Source organism: Pantherophis guttatus, chromosome 3 (assembly GCF_059756535.1).
Source record: "Pantherophis guttatus breed Tessera chromosome 3, ASM5975653v1, whole genome shotgun sequence".
NCBI lineage: Eukaryota > Metazoa > Chordata > Lepidosauria > Squamata > Colubridae > Pantherophis > Pantherophis guttatus.
In genome coordinates, this window is record NC_142065.1 from 178,491,342 (window position 1) to 178,511,387 (window position 20,046).

Sequence of the window (20,046 nt, forward strand, 5' to 3'; positions counted from 1 at the left end):
ATAATTGTATATTTTTGACATTGAAAAATACCATACGATTTTCATTTTAGCAAGGTTTAGTGTTCTGTTTTCAGTCCTAAAAGAAGAAACATATCAACTTACTCCCTTTGCAGACAGGTTTTGCCCTTGCCATTTGGAAGCAGTTGAAACAATGTGTTGTGCACTGTTATACTGTCATTGTATTGCTTTCCAACTTGAGGTAAGTTTACTGTGGACTGGGTAATATCCTAATTCCAATTCAAGGTAACTTTGTTGTAAATCAGATAAATTATATATATCGATTTTCTTCACAATTTTAATCATGATAGTATTTTTATAGTTGCCAAACTCTGCTTTGTAGCCTGTAGCCTGTATAGCAAATAAATGATGAAACCTGGAAATTTATCAAATTCTTTTTATTATTTTCAATGTGTCTGCTATTGCTGTTGATTATTATCAAACTGTTTTCAGTTTATTAACTACCTGATACAAATTGCTTATAAATTGGGGTAATAAAATTCTTTAGGTTAATTTGCTTTTTGTTCATGGAATACAATAAATGATCTGAACTGATCCAAAGTGATAAGGATGCTATATTCTAATTTATAAAATATATTTATACTTAGCTTTTACCCTATATTGACTGCCAGATTGGCACTTCACAATTAAATAAATGGCTCAGAGATATAGTAATTCAGATTCAGATATATGAATCTATTTTTTGCTTTATCATAGTTTATTAAACTATAGCTTATTGGTTTCACATAAAATGAATTGAGATGCTTAAGGGAAATGTTTTGTCCTTTGGGGAAAAAAGGACGTGCGAGTACTAATGAAATGAAGAATTATCATGGTTCAAAGGATCAACATCCAGTTATACTGTACATATACAAAGCATTCCCCAAGGTTTGTAGATCCAAACTACTTGGTGATGAGTCTATATATAAAAATATATACTTTTCAGTTACTATCTAACATACCTCAAACAGTCAGCATATAAGCAGCAAGTAAACTCAACTCTCCCTCTCACTATGATGTTATCTACTAGCTTGGTAACAAAAACATCTGCAAGAAATCAGAGAGCATCTAGAATCCAGCGTTACCTCAAACTTTTTACCTGTATAAAAGAGACCATATTGAGAGGGTCAGAAAGTAAGTTGGGGAAAGCTAGCACAGAGCGAAGAGGTATTATCTTAAGCTCTCTTTCCTGTTTTTCAGTTTACTAATTGAGACCATCTTCAAAAGCTTTCCTCTGTCTGTCCCTACAACTAAGAAACCAGCTTTACCTTTGAGCCGTGGCACAGCTACTTTAGGCAGCTCATTTTGCATGGCATTAAACCATTATGTCTTAATTATTACTGTATCTTGCAAGAACAATTAATGGGGAAGAACGTTTGAATATTCTGCTTCAGATGCCAAAGCACCCAAACTAGGCTTATATATTATCCAGTTTGATTTAGGTAGAGAGAGTCCATCTCATAGTACAGATGTTCTTTGGTCAGCGCTACTGAGCAAAGTAGGTGGGATGAAGAACTTGCAGAAATATAATATTTATGGGACTTTTCACCCAAGAGGCAGCTTGCCGTGTCTAGGCCTTGGACCTTAAGAAAGAGCAAATGAAAGTCTTTGCCATATGGATTCCAAGATAATAAGAGTACTATTAGTCAAGTCCTAGACAAAATGTTCAAGGAATGGTCAGCAAGCAAAACCCACATACTGTATTTTGGATGCATGATGCCAGCAGAAGATGGTCTAGAAAAAATATGCTGGCAAGGTTGAGGGAAAGACAATGGTTAAGTTGGATGATATGGATCAAAGAGATTAATGTGTTGTCCTTGGAAGCTATTATTAAAGATGAAACAAAATGGGGAGCATTTGCCAACAGGAGTTGATCCCAATTCAATGGTAATAAAACAAATGAATAAGTGCCTTTATTTGTTGCTTGCAATTTTGTTTTTAAATGATCTATCTGGATAATTATCAAGTTTTTTTCTGGTGCTATTTAATGCAAACTGCCTTAAAATATATGTAAACGGATTAGGTGTTTATCAATGAAAATAAAAAACGTAAGACATGGAATTCTCTTTGTCATTTTTAAAATTTCTGCTGGGGCTCTTGCGCTTTTGACAATCATTGCTGATACTGTATGAAGCTATTCTACGAGGGATGACGGACTTACTGCATTTTGCCTATGGGACGGTCCTTGACGGTGCTTACCGTACTAAAAACACACAGATTTTTTTTTTTTTTTTGTAAAGATACCAATTTCCCAGGCTCTGAACCTGAACTACTTCGCAGCAGTTTCTGCTTTTGCCAACAAAAGCAAGAGCTCCTTAGTCGTGGCAGGTATCCGCCAGGGGGCGAAAGGTCCTGCCGAGCTCGTGTCAAAGTCACATGAATCCAACGTTGGAACGCGTCCTCGAGTGACCCTGGCGCGGCTCTTGTACTGGGAGAAAGAAACCTCATGGCGTCTCTGGCTGTTGTTCCCACAGCAGCCGGAGAAGGAGGAGCAGCCGCCACTTCCCGGCCCGGTGCAAGGAGAGAGAGGTTCGTACGCAGGGGCAGAATTTTGCTGGTCTTTTTTTTTTTTTTTTTTTGTTCCCGCGCTGACCAGAAACCGCGGGGAGCGAAAGCTTGCCCCCCCCCCCCCACTCCAAAGGGTGGAGAAAGCAAGGCTCCACCCTGCGCAGGCACGGGGCTAGGGAGCGATTGGGCGCGTCTCTCCTACAAACCAGCTAAGGGACGGCGCCCCGGGTTACGGCGGCTTTCTGACGACCGCGTGAGGGAGGGGAGGAACGTCTCTGCCTGGGGTCGGGAAGCCTCGTCAAGCCGAGAAGCTGCCGGACTCGCCTCGGGTGGTTTGTATTTGAGGCGCGCCCTCTCGGCTTACCACGTCAGTAGAGAAACAGCCCCAAGCGGCCAGTCGCGCGCAGCAAAATATATATATATATATATAATAATAGTCGGAAGAAGGAAGCGAGAGCGATGTCAGCTTGAAAACGCTACAAGCCTCTTGCGGTAAACCAGCGTGCTTTGGGGCTGGGAAAGAGGAAAGAAGTTAGGTCGCAACCGAGTTACATGCAAGGTCTCGCAACCCTCCACCCCACCCTGTTTGCTTGCTTGCTTTTGAAGAAGCGAAGTAAAAAGAATCCCGTTCAACACGGGACCGAGTTATTTTAATTTTCGCTGTGAGTTGAAGATTTGAATTGTTCAAAATTTCCCGCACGCCGGTAAGGTCATTCCGTTGGTTGAAAAGAAGTAGAACTCTGTGTAAATGCCAAGTGATTCTTTTTTTTTTATTATTGCTAAACAAGTCTCAGCAGTTAGTGATGCGAGATGTTTGATTCTTTACTGACCCTAAAAACCCACTTAAGTATATATTTGACCGTACATCTCCCGAGTGTCCGTTTTTCTTATCTTATCCCTTCTTTTCTTTCAGCTGACGCTCTGTATAAAGAACTATTTCTAAAAAAAAAAAAAAAGATACTACAAAATGGATTTTGAAAAGTTGCCAAGGTAAGAAAAAAAGAGAAGATCTGTCATAACAAGTCTGACGGGCTTTAACTGAGATATTTTGTAGCCTTAGGAAATATATTTGTCTGTGTCAATATGACACTATTGCACTAGCATAAAGAAATTTAGTTTAGGTAAGAAAAAATATACAGTACTTTCTGTATGTGCAGTACAGAAAGGTGTATTGAAAATTATTTTGTAAATCTATTTCTACATTTATGCTTAATGTAGATTAAGCATAAATTGCTTGATTAATTGCCAGATAAAATTATCCTTGAATGAGATCTAGCTTTTTTATATAGGTTCTTTTTTGATAGTTCTTAGAAACAAATTAATATATTAATATATCAAGAAAGAGAATTCAAAAAGAAGCCAACTTTCTTATGAAGTATAAATGCATAATTATATTACTGATCTTTAGTTTTGAATTTCTTGTGTGTTTAAAATTATTCATGGGCATATTTTGACTTTTGAGACAGCCTATTTACAGAATGTGGCACTGTAATATTTTAGACACATTAAAATCAATAGTGCAGAAGCTATTCGTGATTTCGTTTTATTTTTTTACAATAGATTTTCTGAAATATTTCCGGTGATAATTATGCAGGTAGTAAAGTAGCAGGTACAGAGACAAGTTTCTTAAGACATATTTTAAAAGAGATTTGTAATTGGGAATCGATAGGAAACTCTCTGCAGGTCTTAAATTAGATGTCAGTAATTTTGGGTTGTTTTTTTTAGAGACATAATAAAGTATGTCCTATTTCTTACTGACTGTATTTGTCATATTGAACTAAAGTATTCAGAAGCAAAATGTTTACATTTCTGCTGAGCTCTTTTTGAATTAATGTTGAAGATGTGGCAGCTGTAGATTAAAATACAATCTACAACTTTTAAGAACAGTTTAATCCTATTTTCATCACTCTCCAGTTCTTCAAAAACAATGAAATTAACTCACAGTCAGTATCATTACTGCCAGATTTAAAATGCTAAGAAATCCATAGCTGGCCAATCAAATTCTACAAAAACTGGTATCCATTCAATGCCCCACCATGATCCATTTTTAATTTCTTGTATCCCAAATATCTAAACAATTGCTACTGTGGGGAAAGGGTGTAAAAGTTGCCAAGATACTATTACTCTGTTGCACTTTGAACTCCTGTAAAATAATGATACTTCGGGAAAATGTTAAATGGGATGGACCATTGCAGGAAATGGGAAGAGAAACTATGTCCAGAAATTGGGAGGAAGAGGAACAGATGAGTTTCACTAAGGGAAATTAGCCAATCCACAATTTCTCCAGAATTTCATTGTCTAGAAAGATTAAGTGTAATCGGAAATGCACTGTAACTAATAAATGAAGATAATAGTATGTAATTAAAAAAACCAAAACTGTAATGAGTAATGAACAAGCCTTCAGATTTTTTACAACTTTTCATCAAATAAAAAAGGCAAGTGAAAAAAAAGGAGGTAGCTGTGTCATTGATGTAGCAATAAATGATGCATTTGCAGATCACAATGACTCAAATTGCCATTGCTAAGTGACATGGTAGTAAAATGCAACATTATGGGTACCTTGACTGATGATCACGATTGAGCCCAAAATTTTTGTTGCTAAGCAAGACAGTTGTTAAGTGAGTTTTGCCTCATTTTACGATATTTCTTGCCATACTTGTTAAATGTACCACTGCAATTATTAAGTTGGTAACATGGTTATTAAATGAATCTGGCTTCCCCAGTACCACTTAATTCAGGGCCTTAGAAGTTCAAATTCTCACTGAATGAGAGGTTATGACATTGGACCATCTGTATAGTAGCTCTAAGACTGTCCAAGAGAAATTTGCAATCTATACTTCTGTTACCTTGAAATAAGACCCATAATGGTATCAGCTCTTTAGCAGCTTCCTCAGATTATAAGTAATTATTTTCAAGCAACATTGTCATGAAAACATCCTTTACAACATGAATTGAGATGAAAAGAATTGGGTGACATAGAAAGAATAAAACTGCAACAACATATAACCCATGATGCATTTAGAACCAATTTAAGATTGAGAGTTTCTTTGATGTGGCAGGGAGGCAAGTCTCTTCACCGATAACAGAAAAGCTTGCAGCTGGGTGCCTACATATAATACCTATGTCCTAAATCTCACTAAATGATTAGTGAGGGAACTAACCATTAGAGGAAGGCTATAGATTTTACTTTTGAATAAACCTATGTGGAATTATGAACAGTAAGTAAATGCATAGAAATTTTTAATAAGCTACTACATGTTATGATGCTTTCATGTTGCATCTAGTATTGATAGGATCAACAGTTATTTGTGGGTTTTTTCTCTTTCTGAACAATATGCAATTCAAAAATTACCTAGATCTGTAGGTAATAAAGAATATGGGAGCCTTGTTAGGTAGAAAACAGAAATGCAGTGAAACATGGTAGATTTTTAGTTGATCATATTCTCTCACCAAGTAAATCTAAAAATAATATATAAAAATGCTAATATGATAATCAAAACATTCTCAGTTTTAAAGTCGTCTAGAAAAAAGAATTGTTCAGTTAAAAGAAAAGGAAAATTATCTGTCCATCAGTTGCATGCAGTAATAAAATTGGAGATTAATTTTAGGTGATTTTGTGTGGGTGCACCTTCAAATAATTGTTGACTCCTGGTAACTACCTGGACTTGTCCTTGCAGTTTTCATGGCAAGATTTTAGAAGTGGGTTGCCATTGTCTGTTTCTTGGGGTTGAGAAAGAATAATTAGCCCAAAGTCACCCTGCTGACTTTGTGCTTAATGCAGGATTAGAACTCATAGTCTTCCAGTTTTTAGCATGGTGCCTTAATCACAATACCAAACTGACTATGTAAAATAGATCTCTAAAACAATACCATGTAAAAATGCACCTCTAGAACAACAGCATGTTCATACAATGCTTTTAATACTATTTTTACTTTTCATTTGTCTTTCATTGATTTTTAAATTTAAAATTTTAAATGTACTTTTAAATGGCTAACATTGGAATGTGATTGTATAAATATGGTATTATTCTAGAGATGTATTTTTACAATGTCCTCCAACAAATTTACCATGTTCTTTCTTTTACTACCCAAGTACTTAAATGTGACTTGATTCATGATTCTGGAGTTCTGCACACATGATGTATACGACTTCTGTCAATTCAGTCATATGTACTATATACATTCCATTAATGCTCAAAGCTACTGAGCCAGCAATAGCTACATCTGAGTATTCTAGGATGCAGCTCACTGTGCACAGGAGTGGGCTTTAGGAGAATGAAGTTACGTCAAGAGGTTATTGTGTAGTAGTGTATTATTTCTGCTCTGTTCTTGGAGGATGAGGCAATCTTTCAGTTCCCCTAGGAGTAAACAAAGTCTTTACCTCTTATTACCTTCCAAAGGACAACATGTAACTGACTAGTGATTTTCTGGGAAGTACAAAGTATGTTTTTTTGTCATAAAAAATAAAATGGGAAAGGGGCATGTCTGCCTGTGATTTTTTAAAGATTAGAAAAACTAGTGACACAGTTTAAGTTTCTTAGAAACAAATATTTCAGAAAGTCAAAAACTACGTTTCATCCTTTTTTTATAAAGGATGACTGGGAAACGTTCAGCACACATAAAATAGAAGTAGAATTTGAAATAAGTTGAGAAATCTTTGTCTGTCCTGTTATATTGAAGTTACTATTCTCTTATATAATATTAGAGGGACGCGGTGGCTCAGTGGCTAAGATGTTGAGCTTGTCGATCGAAAGGTTGGCAGTTCAGTGGTTCGAATCCCTAGTGCCGCATAACAGGGTGAGCTCCCATTATTTGTCCAGTTTCTGCCAACCTAGCAGTTTGAAAGCACATAAAAAATGCAAGTAGAAAAATAGGGACTACCTTTGGTGGGGAGGTAACAGCGTTCCGTGCGCTTTTGGCACTTAGTCATGCTGGCCAGATGACCACAGAGATGTCTTTGGACAGCACTGGCTCTTTGGCTTTGAAACGGAGATGAACACCACCCCCTAGAGTCGGGAACAACTGGTACATAGGTGCGAGGGGAACCTTTTCCTTTATATAACATGACTCCTAGGACCTAAAGAAATCTAAGCTGACATCTCAATTTGGTCAATTGTGTTCTGATAGTAAAAAGTTTCATTTTTATTTGAGTTGGGATTCAACTTTATCATTATTAGATCTGGGATTCAACTTTATCATAAAACAGTCACTGTGGTTTTCTATATACAGTGTTTCCCCGAAAATAAGACCTTGTCTTATATTTTTTTGAACCCTGAAATAAGCGCTTGGCCTTATTGCCATGCGCTCAAAAGCCCAATAGGGCTTATTATCAGGGGATGTCTTATTTTGGGGGAAACAGGGTAGATTATTGAGATTATTGCTATTAGTACTGAATTTTTGAAGTATTAAATGTTTTGCAGTTTTGTTGCTTGTGGGTTCATTTTCTCTTTAAAAAAAATTGTGAAGTAATTACTAACCTAAGACTATTTTCAAGTAAAGTTATTTTGATGTGAGGACTAATCATAAATTGGATTATAAGTACTCTGAATGCTGACTTTGAAATATGTTCTACTAAATATGGTGAAGCTTATTTATGATCAGGTTGGAGCTCTAAAAGAGAGCTTACATATAGGAGTAGGATAAATACATTAGGAGTTCAGATTTTCTACAGTCTTGCTCAATTTATGATATGGCCAGAGATAATTGCAACATTTTGCTTCTTTTTAAAGGGTGGTTGTGACATTTCTGGGAAGTGAAACAGCATTGAAACAAAGAAGTGACAGGAGTTAGATAAAAGACCCTTGAAAGTAGCACTAAGCATTCTTGCATTATAAAAGGAAATGGTGACTTAGCATTATTACATGCAAATAGAAAGGTTTTTAGTATATGAAGAACTAACCAAAGAATTTTTTAGTGACTGTATCATGCAACTAAAGAATTTGTCTCACATTTGTTTTAATGTTTTTCTGTTCTTGTAACTTTATTTCTTTTGTTCAGATAATTGTTTTGGAGGCAGTGTCCCAAACATGTCAGAAACTGTGAGAACAACTCTGGAGGCAAGCTTTTGTCTTGTTCTTAGAATTCTTCATGCAGTTGAAAAATATGTAATAACATTCAGTAGGTTAATTTATAGTCACCTTAATGTGGGCACCTGTTGATGCTGGTTTTGAAACTCAAATTCATTTATAAAGTAGGAGTTTGATTCAAATCATTAGAATTCACTGAATGAATTAGACTGATGACTCACACCAGGAAGTCAAGGTAAAACAAATTCCAACAGAGATACTAATTTGTAATGCTTGGTGTCTGAAGGTGGCTTTATAGGGATGTGACTGCTTTGTATCTCCAGAGCTGAAACATATCTCAAAGGACTCCACAGGAATGAATGACAAAGAAACTGAGCGTCAATAATTAGAATGATAGTGCTCTTTTGAGACCCATCAAGACTGAAATATTTAATACAACACTCTTAGTTTAAAATTCCATGTGGTGCTTATGGTGGTTTCCTTTCCCAAAAGGAAGATAACCTTAAATTTAACAAGTATTCACAAGGAAAAGTATATATGGACAGACAAAAATCTGGTGCAAAGCCATTTTTCGCCACCTTGCCAAATTAAGAGGGTAACTTTTCAGAAAGTTCACCTGCCATTAGGAAAGTCAGGAGAAAGGGAGAGTGATTAATTCAAGCTAGTTGTCTGTAAACAACATATCACACTTATAAACTGAATTCTTATCTGCAAATTTCACCTATTCTCTTTCCCATACACTTACACTACAGACGTATACTGTACGTATGTTTGAAGGCACACATATAAACATAACACTTCCTCATTTCTTGCCAGAAACAGCAAAGAAAAAAAAAACTTGAACCAAATGTTATATTGCATTTCAATTATAGGTGAGCTTGTGTTAAGAAAGAAATGTCCTTATTTTCAATCATTTGGGAGATGTCCGAAGTTGTAATGTTAGATGACTAGGATATTTCATGCCCATGCCTTCATTTATTGCCAAATACCACTGAATTTGAAAACAAAGCCTGTCTTCAGTCCAAGGTTTAGGCTAGCATGACTATGAATCCCAGAATTATTCTACGTGTGGGTGAAAACAGTGCTGTGTTTGTATTCATAAGAGTGGAAGAAAGCTGCTCATTGCAAAAGCTACCTCTCCTGAACAACGCTTTCTAATCTTGTTTTCAAATATATTATTATCCTTGGAAACCGAAAAGCAGGTGCTGGTGTAACACTACATTTGCAATAAAATCTATTTGAAAAGAAATTGTTGGAGCGTTGTAAGCTGGTTAGTGAGATCATTAAGTTTATTTATTTATATTTCATGTTTCATTTGTATTTAGGCTATTCCCCAACTGGCTCTGAAATCTTGAAATAGTTTGTTTGGAAAGAATGATGTAAATCTATAGAGTTCAATGAGGTGGGAAACACAAGTAAAATTTTGCCTCATCCTTAACATTTCCATTATATTAACATGAAGATGGGAAAGCAGTTATTACACACAATTGAGACCACTTTTGGCAGTCCACATTATTCTGCCTGGCTTCATCTATTGATCCAAATTGCAAGAACTGGACCCTCTCTTGTATTTTATTTAATTGCTTTCATGTGCAGAATAAATTTCCTAAAGATGCACCTACTTTCAAGGAGCTCTTTACTAGGGACATGAGAAAGTCTTTTGTGGATCATTCCTAAAACATGGAATGTTTTTATTTGGAATGTGTATGTTTATTTCCATTTGTCTATTTCTGTCCAACTTAGATGAATGTGGAAGGCATATTATTATTTGCAGGACAGATTCATGATTTAACTTGATAGCTTATATTTGAAAGATTTACAAGAGAAAACAGTCTAGGCATCAATTATATATTGGGATTAAGTGATGAAGCACCTGTTTAAATCATGTCTGTCCTGTAACATGGAAAGAAAATAGCACATGTGTTTAAAGACTTTCCTCTTTTGCTTTGTATATTAATAGCATACACAGAAATAAATACATAGGTATATAACTGTATGTGATTTCAACATGTAATGTGTAATCCTGGAATTGAATTGTCCCGTGTTGTTTGCACTGAGTTCCATATTTTTGCATTCAAGGTTGGACAAATTGAAACTTCTTTTCTGCTCTGTCAGTGTATTTTTGTATGAGAATATTATAATTACATACCAGACTGTATGCCTATTCTTTATGAATTAGAAGTAATTTATTTTTGAAATATTTGGTTAGTTTTGCTCTTCGCAAGTTGGAAGTTTGGCTGCATAAAGAAATGAATTTCTCAATATGTTTTTCTTTCCCTGAACAGTTTGTTTTAGTTTCTTTTTAATCTGCCAGAATCATCAAATGTATTTCTTTGCCCATTATTTGATACTTACATTTCATCATTTGATGCTTAAATTTTAAATGCAGGAGGATTATTGCTTATATTTAGAACAAAAGCTTATGTTTGTCAAAAATAAGACTACTCCTGGGATAAAACAGAGGCCCTATAAATCTTTTTATAAATGAGATTATTTATTTATTTATTCCAACATGTTTGAACAGAATCTCCAAAATCTAAGCTTCTGGGCGCATCTGAAAGCTTCTGAGCAGATCAAACTCCAAGTCACAGACACAGTCACAAGCCAGGTTGCATAAATATTGTAATTCAACAGCCAAGTTTTATATTTTATGTTCATCAACAAGCTACATATTTTAAATTAGCAGCTTAAAACTGTACCAGTCTTATTACATTTGCCATGTTTTCTTTTGATCTGTGCATACATTAGGATCCTATCCATTGGGGATTATTGATAAGAAGAGAATTAATTAGTATCTAGCTTTTCAAAGGAAAATCCCAAGCTCCTTTAAGATAACATATCATATTTTATATTAGGCAGAAATTAACTACTCTGAAAAGAATGTTCTGGTTCACATGTTATAGTAAACCATAGTGTGGTTTGTTTGGGGCTACTGTGTTGGCCAAGCTCAGCCATGGTGGTTTATAAACCATGTTCATAGTATAATGTTATACACAAATTCAACTATTATTTTGAATTACTATCTTAAGAATACAGCAAAAAATATATAGGCTGACAGTAATAGGCTGCAGCCAATCTCCTTTCATTAATGTTAGAAAACAACTCAGCTTGGTTGGTTGGCATTTTTTTGCCAGCAGAATAAGGAACAAGATGTGTTTTCACAGCATCTGAGTATGCACAGTGACGACATTATGCAAAGCCCACTCTATGTTCCAGCATAATTATATAAAAGAGAAATTTTTGCAGTGATTCACTGCAAGGTGATACCTGTCACATCTTATCCTATTTGCATTGGAAAATATGCAAATAGTCTTAGTAACCCTTCTCCAAATTAAAGATATTGGGCTATGTGGGAAAGAACAGATAAGAGAAGAAATAACATAAATATAATTCTACATTTATCATTTTGGAATTATGTGAGATTCTATTTATTTCTTGCTTGACCATAAAACCTCAACCATAAAAATCCACTTTCATTATTCTGTTCTTTACCTGCAATGGTATGACAATATGTGACTATATGTTATTCTTTCAATAGGGTTTGTGAGATTTGCCAAGAGCTAGTAGAGCAAATAAAATACATGATTATTTCATATTGCAGTTTACATACATGAGGTGACAGAAATATTTCAGAGTTCTAAATGTCTTCTATAGAATTTATAGTCAGATATTAAAAATATGTTTCTTGTGTCTGCATGCATAATCTCCAAGCCTTTTTAAAAAATGAATACTCTTGTTCCATATTCACTTTATAGAAATGTGGGCTGAGAGTGAATTTTTAAAAAGGGAAGTCAGATTTCATGAACCACATCAGTTCTTGTTGCTCCTTTCTAACATTTCGTTTTATTTAAGGTTTTCATGATGGAATTTAAGTTTACACAAGAACGACTATGTGTTTTAAGTCAATGCTGATGATACTTTCTACGTCCTGGTGTGGTGGTCTTGAGCTTTTGCTCGAAAGCAACATAAAATGGATCTGAAGGAAAGCTGTCCAAGTGTTAGCATCCCCAGCTCTGATGAACACAGAGTGAAGAAAAAAAGATTTACTGTAAGTATAGAAAGAGAAAGTGATTCATTGTACAGGCAATTTCATATTCTCTTCCTTGTTCAGTTTAAGGAGACTTCAATGCTACACAAATGAGAACAGGCTTAATTTAACTATCTCTCTCAGGGTCGTGCCACAGAGGGCTTTGGCTTCAATTCCAAATCAGCTATATATTCCTATAATCCCATTCTATTCTCCATTAGGCAGCTGGGACCATTCACTTCTGAGTCAACCATGGTGCAGCATATATTACAAGGTTTGGTTTTAGCCTGCAGTGCTGGAACTCCATATAGCTTGGGAATCCAGCTGCATTCTCACTAGCAGGAAACCCACCTCCTGGCTCCAAGGCACTGTCCAACATTTAGTTACCCTGTGAGCACCACAACTGTACTGAACAGGAAGGGGGTACTATGAATTGTGTCAGCTCCCTCCCATAATGATAGTGGTGATGTTTTAGAAATAACTAAGGTATGATATTTCAAATTTTTATTAGTTTATCAAAATACAAAGAAAAAATGAAAATAATGGAAGAAAAAGGAAGGAGGGAAAGTATAGGTATTGTGGCCTATCGGCTGCTGGCCTCTTCTGCAGCCAAGTCAGATGAGGAGGTGATGTGGTAGTCAGGGCCAGCATCAAGGCAATCTGAGAGCTCCCAGGGGGAAGAGGGAATGGCGCTGTCAGAGATACAGAGGCGGAGCCTGGGCTATCCATCAACCCTCTGATGGAGAGTCAACAGCTCCCAGGTCTGTAGGTGGCTGATGAGGAAGAGGAGGAACAGCTGGGTTCAGTGCCTGACGCGCGGATGTGTAGAAGGCATAGAAAAGAAATCTATGGGCCGGTCCTTGGGATGGAAGAGCCACCTCTGCTAGCGAAGCTCCACCCTAGCTTTGGGGATAAAAGGCAGGGGGCAGAGATGAATAGGTGTGGCAGACAACTATTCATCTCCCTGCTGATAGCCTGCACTTCCGAATCCTGTCTGGAAATTATCAGAATTCTTCTTGGAATCTGCGGGCCTTCTAAGTATGTGTGTGTGTCTGCTGCTGGAAGAAAGTGAGCGAGCACACCTTCCAGGACTTCCTTTGCAAGTGTAGGAAGAGAGAGAGAGACTTCTGGTGTGCCTTGGGCCAGTTCAGGGGGGAAGGGAGCGAGCGTCACTTTCCACAGGACTTAGAGACTTTGTAGCCTGCTGTGAGAGAGAGCGGCTGCTGGCGCTCCTAATAAAGGGAACGTTTCATTAACTACAAAAGGCTTGTCATGTTTAGGAGCTGGGTCAGAACAATAGGGTAAAAGGAGAGAGAGAAAAGGAAAGTGTTGACTTCCAATTTTTTTTAGCACGGTAGAATAAGATAATAACATACAACTCAATTTTTTACTTTTACATAGTAAAATATATATTAACCATTTCTATAACAATAAATCTATCTAATTAGTAAAACCCAAAATCTAAGTTTCATTTTTTTCCATCTTAAGCACCAAGTCCAGAAGTTATTTCCAAATTAAAACAAACTTAGTTGAATTTGTCTTTAATTAAAGCAGTCAATTTAGCTATCTCTGCTAGCTCCATCAGCTTTTGCAGCCAGTTATCCATTGTAGGAATTAAAGTATCTTTGCATTTTTGTAGAGCATGTACAGCATTCTTGCTGCTGTCAGCATATATAACATTAAAGTTCCATTTTTTCAAGTTCTTTGTCCATAAAAGAAAAGTCTTTCATTTTTTCTTTACATTCAGTTCTCAATACAAAATCTATTTCTATAGATAGATTATGTCCAAAAGATATTAATAAGAGATGTGAAACAAATTTGACCTGATGCAGAAATATTAGAATCAGAAATACTGGATAATAAAAGTATGTACAGAGAAGGAAGCTAAAGTGGAAACACAAGTGACAGACCAAGAGAATGACCTGGATAAAGACTTTCTACTGGATATATAAAAGAAGTTGGCTAAACTTTTGAATATCAAAGTAGAAATACGAATGATAAACCAAGAGAATCATGTGGATATAGATAGTCTTTGACTTATGACCACAATTGGAACCAGAGTTTCTATTATTAAGAAAGGCAGTTAAATGAGTTTTGCCCAATTTTACAATCTTTTTTGCTGCAATTAACTTAATCACTGCAGTTGTTAAAGTGAAATTTGCTCGTAAAATGAATCCGGTTTCCCCCATTGACTTTGTTTGTTGGAAGCTGGCTGAGAAAATTGCAAATGGCAGTCACATGATTCCAGAATACTGCAACCATTGTAATACATGGTGTTTGCCAAGAATTTGAATTTTGATTCCTTGTCCATAAGGATGCTGTGACAATGGTAAGTGCCATCAAAAGTGACTGGTTGTAAGTCACTTTTTTGCTGTTGTAACTTTGGTCACTAAACAAATGGTTGTAAGTCAAGGACCATCTGCATTGACTTTTTATTGGATTTACAAGTGAGGATGGCTAAAGCCATGAAAAAGCCTTTGGAATGGGAAAAGAAATGAGACCAAATCAGATGACAACATTTGATTAAAGATTAAAGATCAAATTTGATTAAAGATCAAGATTGCCAGAAATAAAAGGAAGGAATATAAAGTTGGTTTATTTGACCAGTGTTAAAATAAGACATGTTTCTATAAAATTCTGCTAACCCTTTAAAGACATTTTGCTGAAACTAGGACTGAAAAGTTGATGTTTTATGGATTTCTATCTAGATAAGGGATTATGAGTAAATATATTTGTTTGCAACTTTATAGGGCATAAAGAGCTGTTAAATTAGTTTATACCTGTCATGCAGATCAAAAATAACTTATCTATGTATTTCTTTCCTATTTCTTTATCTTCTTTTTTTCCCTTCCTTTGAACTTTTTATTTTTATTTGTCCTCTCTCTGAGGTTACTTTGTATTTGTTTTTACTATTGTAATTAAAACTTTCAATAAAAATTGTAATCTTTTTTTTAAAAAATAACTGGGTCATTTAAAACTTAGATCTGATTCCATATGGACATGCCAAACAGAAAAGTTAATAACTTCAGAACTTCAGATTCACTTTTATGAATAGATTTGACTAATAGCAAATAATAATAACTAATAACAGCGTAATAACAGCGTAAAAATATTGTCATATATTTATATTGGCTTTAAGCATGTTGATATTCTATGTTGCATATCAAATTTACTGCATTGACTTTATTTAAAAATCAGAAAAAAACTCCTTTAAATACAAATACATTACATTAGACTATTTCCCTTCTTTGTTAGTCTTGGTATTTTATGTTTCTCTGTTCCTTTCATTGTTGCCTGTTCTTCCTTCCCCACCTCATTTCAATAACTTGTATGGATCTGGTTTCTATTTTTCGTGTTTAATTTTGGCATTGGGTTTTCTTTTTAATTTCATCTATAGAGCAAATTAGTTTTATAGTGTCTATTGAGAGAATTTGTAAATATTTCAGGTTGTAAACATGACAACATAATGCTCACTTGTTATCACTGTATTTAACTGAATAGCTTCATGAAGGATCATGATGGCAGTAACATTGCTTTTTCTGTTACTGCATTACAGCCCTTATCTGTCTGAAATTGGTTTTAGAATAAATCAGATAATTTTCTTAGTATTACAATTTTAAGGTAACTAGGAGAAGCAGTTGCAGTGATTTTGCTTGGAAAAGATTGTCTTTTTTCCCCTTGCCCTATTTATCTTTGTATAATTAAGCTACATCTCGTTTTTTTCTCCCTTGCAAATCTTTACAATTGGAAGGAGATGAATAAAAATGATAGTATCAATAAAGTAGGTTAAATAATTTTTTTTTGAGAACCTGGAGCAAAATTCAGATCCCATCATAAACAGTGTAAAGACTTATAGCAAAGGAATATTACATTAATCAGTATTCCCTGCTCTGGAAAAAAAAAACCCACAAAAACCTGTACAGCAACAGGAGAAACTATTAGCATGTATGAAGGTGGTTAGATATTGGGCCCAGCTCTTAAAGGGCATGATATCAGTAATGCAGTTTGCTATAAACCCAAGCACAGTTCTATAGATAGAATTAGATTCAGATCAAACCTTAAATATCCTTTAAGATTTTAAGATTAAGGCCTATTATTATTGAGCCATGGTGACGCAGTGGTTAGAGTGCAGTACTGCAGGCTACTTCTGCATTGAGCATAGAGTACACTACTACCGGCTCCCTGCAAATTGGCAGTTCAAATCTCACCAGGCTCAAGGTTGATTCAGCCTTCCATCCTTCCGAAGTGGGTAAAATCAGGACCCAAAGTGTTGGGGGCAATATGCTGACTCTGTAAACCGCTTAGAGAGGACTGTAAAGCAGTATATAAGTCTAAGTGCTATTGCTATTAACACTAGCACCATTCAAATTTTGCTTAAATGCTACTTCTGCAAAAAACCAGTAAGAGAAAAGAAGAAGATTCTGGATATGAGAAAGTAGTAAAAGCCTGAATAAGAAAAGGACATGGTTCCTACTGTCTTTAAATATGAAACTGTGCTGTGGTTATTAAAGAAAGCATTCTAATACCTTCCAGTTTATTAACTCCAGTAGAAAAGAATATCTGTAGCTCAGGGTTGATCTGTGGAGTCCTTGGTGCTCTTTGAGCCTGCTTATTGGTTTGCAATTGTTTTATTACCCTACTAGGTAACATCAATGTTAGTGAGTATGGTGTTTGCTCCCTGTTTATATATAGTAGCTTGCCCTGCTAGTATTGGTAGAGGTATAGTTTTCTCTTTGTTTGCTGTTTGTTTGTTTATTTGTTTATTCAGGTGTTAATCCTTGTTTATCTGGGAATTGATTGCTGGTCTTTTTGTTTCCTTTTTAATATTTTTTGTGTCTTGAATGATGTGCAAATGTTGTTTTGCCTCTATGTGCCTATTGATGGCTGATTTGTCTGAGTGCCAGTTGTGCCAATTGATCTAGTGGTAAAAGCACCAGGCTAGAAACTAGGAGATTGTGACTTTTAGTCCTCCCTTAGGCATGAAAGCCAACTGGCTGACTTTGGGTCAGTCATTCTCTTTCAGCTCAATCCACCTCATAGGGTTGTTGTGGGGAAAATAGGAAGAAGGAATATTAGATATGTTTGCAACCTTGAGTTATTTATAAAAATAATAAAGTTGGAATAAAGATAAATAAAATAAGCACTGACAGAGCAAGCTACTATATATAAACAGTGATTCCTGCACTCACGAGCATTGCTGAAGTTACTTTGTCGATTAATGAAACATCTGTGAACAATCAAACACAGAGCACCAAGGATTCCACATTTTATTAATCTTTGCTTAATCTAGATGGTTACTAATGTTTCTTAATGCAGTTGTTTGGAAAAAAAAAACTGATCACTTAATTCCATACCTGTATGAAATTTGCTCTCAGTTGGTTGACTAATTTATAGGAACTGTTTTTCCTAGATTTTATAAATTGATGAGTTCCTGCACATACCTCCGTTTCTTTCATAAAGCATGTCTATAAATCCATTTAGAAGAAAAATGAATGTGTTCAGCAGACCCATACTGGAGAATGCAAAAGTCTTTTGATGAAATATTAAATAGTAATTAAGCAAATGGGATGAGTATACAATAATCCCATACATTTTAATAAAATTTTTCATTAAAAATTGTTTGTATCAACAGGTCTACAAAGTCTTGGTCTCAGTTGGCACTAATGAATGGTTTGTCTTCAGGCGATATGCTGAGTTTGACAAGCTGTATAATACAGTAAGTAAAGAAGTTCTGCTCAAACTAGTTTGGGAAATTCCTCTGAACCAATTTCTTCTGCTATATTGTTGGTACATCATGATTGAGAATTGAACTGATTTCTGATGTTAAATTATATCAAATGACTTATGTGTTTCAGCTAAGGAAACAGTTTCCTACAATGAATTTGAGAATTCCTGCTAAGAGAATATTTGGAGATAATTTTGATCCTGGTAAGCAGATCTCATTTAGTTCTCATTTTATCTTTAAACTGTTCTTGCATCAATAATTTCAACTTGAATTAAGATTTTTTAAGGGTTTTTTCCCTATATATCAATATGTATAAATTTACATAGAAGAGTATGTGGCTATAAATGTACAATAATGTGATTTATCATCTGAATCAACAGTAGGCAATCTAATTCCCTCCAAATGTTTACAATTCCAACTCCATTTTGTTGTAGCCAGTATGATCAGAGGAAAGGGATTGTGAAAACAGGTTTAAATCAAGGCATGGAACTCTGCAAACACAAGTGCATTAAGCATCAGACTTCTAAAAACAAGGAATGATGCTTACTTAGTATATTAAATTCTGCTTATGGTCATTAATGCCAATTAGGATATATTCTAATCAATTGCAAAGTTGTGTAATTCTGATAAATATGGATATAAATTCTTCATTAAAGTAATTCTGTCATCATCCAGAACATTTGTATTTGAACATTTTTCACTTGCATTAATAAGAGTTTTTGATTTATTTTTGATGGGTTTTTTATTTGTTTGAATCTGATGTGCAGAATTTGATAATATCGGGGTGGTGGTGGTGGTTATATATAACATGCCTGGTTGCTGAGAGACATATTGCATTTTTTATTTTTATTTATTTATCTGTATCCCACTTTTATTATTTTTATAAATAATTCAAGATGGCAAACACACCTTCCTGCTTCTATTTTTCCCACAACTCCACCCCGGTGAAGTGAGTTGGGCTGAGAGAGAGTGATTGGCCCAAAGTTGGCTTTCATGGCTAAGGAATTAACAGACAGACTGAGTTGCATTCTGTGAATGATAAATTGTAATTACTGTAATCAAAGTTCAGAATAATTTGGTCTTTAAATGAATGAATTTAAATATAGATTATAGGCAGATCTAGAACTCATGTTCTCCTGCTTTTTAGTCTGATGCCTTAATCAGTAGTCCAAACTGGTGTGGTGTTGTGTTGTGCTGTGCTGTACTGTACAAGTAGTCTTCAACTTAAATCCATTCGTTTAGCATTCGAAGTGACAATGACACTGAAAAAGTAACTTACATTTGGTCATTATACAACCATTGCAGCACCCCGCACAGTCACACGATCAAAATTTGGATGCTTGGCAACTGGTATGTATTTAGGATAGTTGCAGCATGCTGGGATCATGTGATCATCATTTATAACCTTCCCAGTTGGCTTCCAATAAAAAAAAAAATGAATGGGGAAGCCAGATTCACTTAATGAACACATGATTTACTTAATAATGGTTTGCGCATGTCCAAGATGGCGCTTGGACAATCCGCCGCGCCCTCAAAACATTTTTATTTCAGCAGGCTGGTCTGGCTTGACTCTCCCTTTTAATTTGCTTTTAAGTTTTATACAAATTGGGTGTTTTTAAATTCGTTTTTGGGGCAAAATTATTTAATGTACTTTTAAATGGTTTTTAACTTTTGTATGATGTATTTTTATCTTGTGGCTGTTCACCGCCCTGAGTCCTTTGGGAGTAGGGCAGTATATAAATTAAATTTTAAAAAAATTACGA

The 20,046-nt window shown here is 35.3% G+C and overlaps 1 protein-coding gene across 5 annotated transcripts in view; it reads left to right on the forward strand.

The window, feature by feature from the left end:
• The first annotated feature begins 2,354 nt into the window (after positions 1–2,354).
• The window catches only part of SGK3 (serum/glucocorticoid regulated kinase family member 3), a 32,598-nt gene continuing 14,906 nt past the window's right edge, over positions 2,355–20,046 (forward strand). For 2 of the 5 annotated variants that reach the window (XM_034429897.3, XM_034429901.3), the window contains exons 1-5: positions 2,945–3,209; positions 3,419–3,495; positions 12,384–12,579; positions 18,191–18,274; positions 18,414–18,486. In XM_034429897.3, the coding sequence (XP_034285788.1) occupies positions 12,502–12,579; positions 18,191–18,274; positions 18,414–18,486 (235 nt within the window). In that variant the 5' untranslated portion in view covers positions 2,945–3,209; positions 3,419–3,495; positions 12,384–12,501. Of the gene's footprint in view, positions 2,527–2,680; positions 2,838–2,944; positions 3,210–3,418; positions 3,496–12,383; positions 12,580–18,190; positions 18,275–18,413; positions 18,487–20,046 lie in introns of those variants that run through there. The other 3 variants (XM_034429898.3, XM_087890648.1, XM_034429900.3) reach the window with 3 other exon arrangements.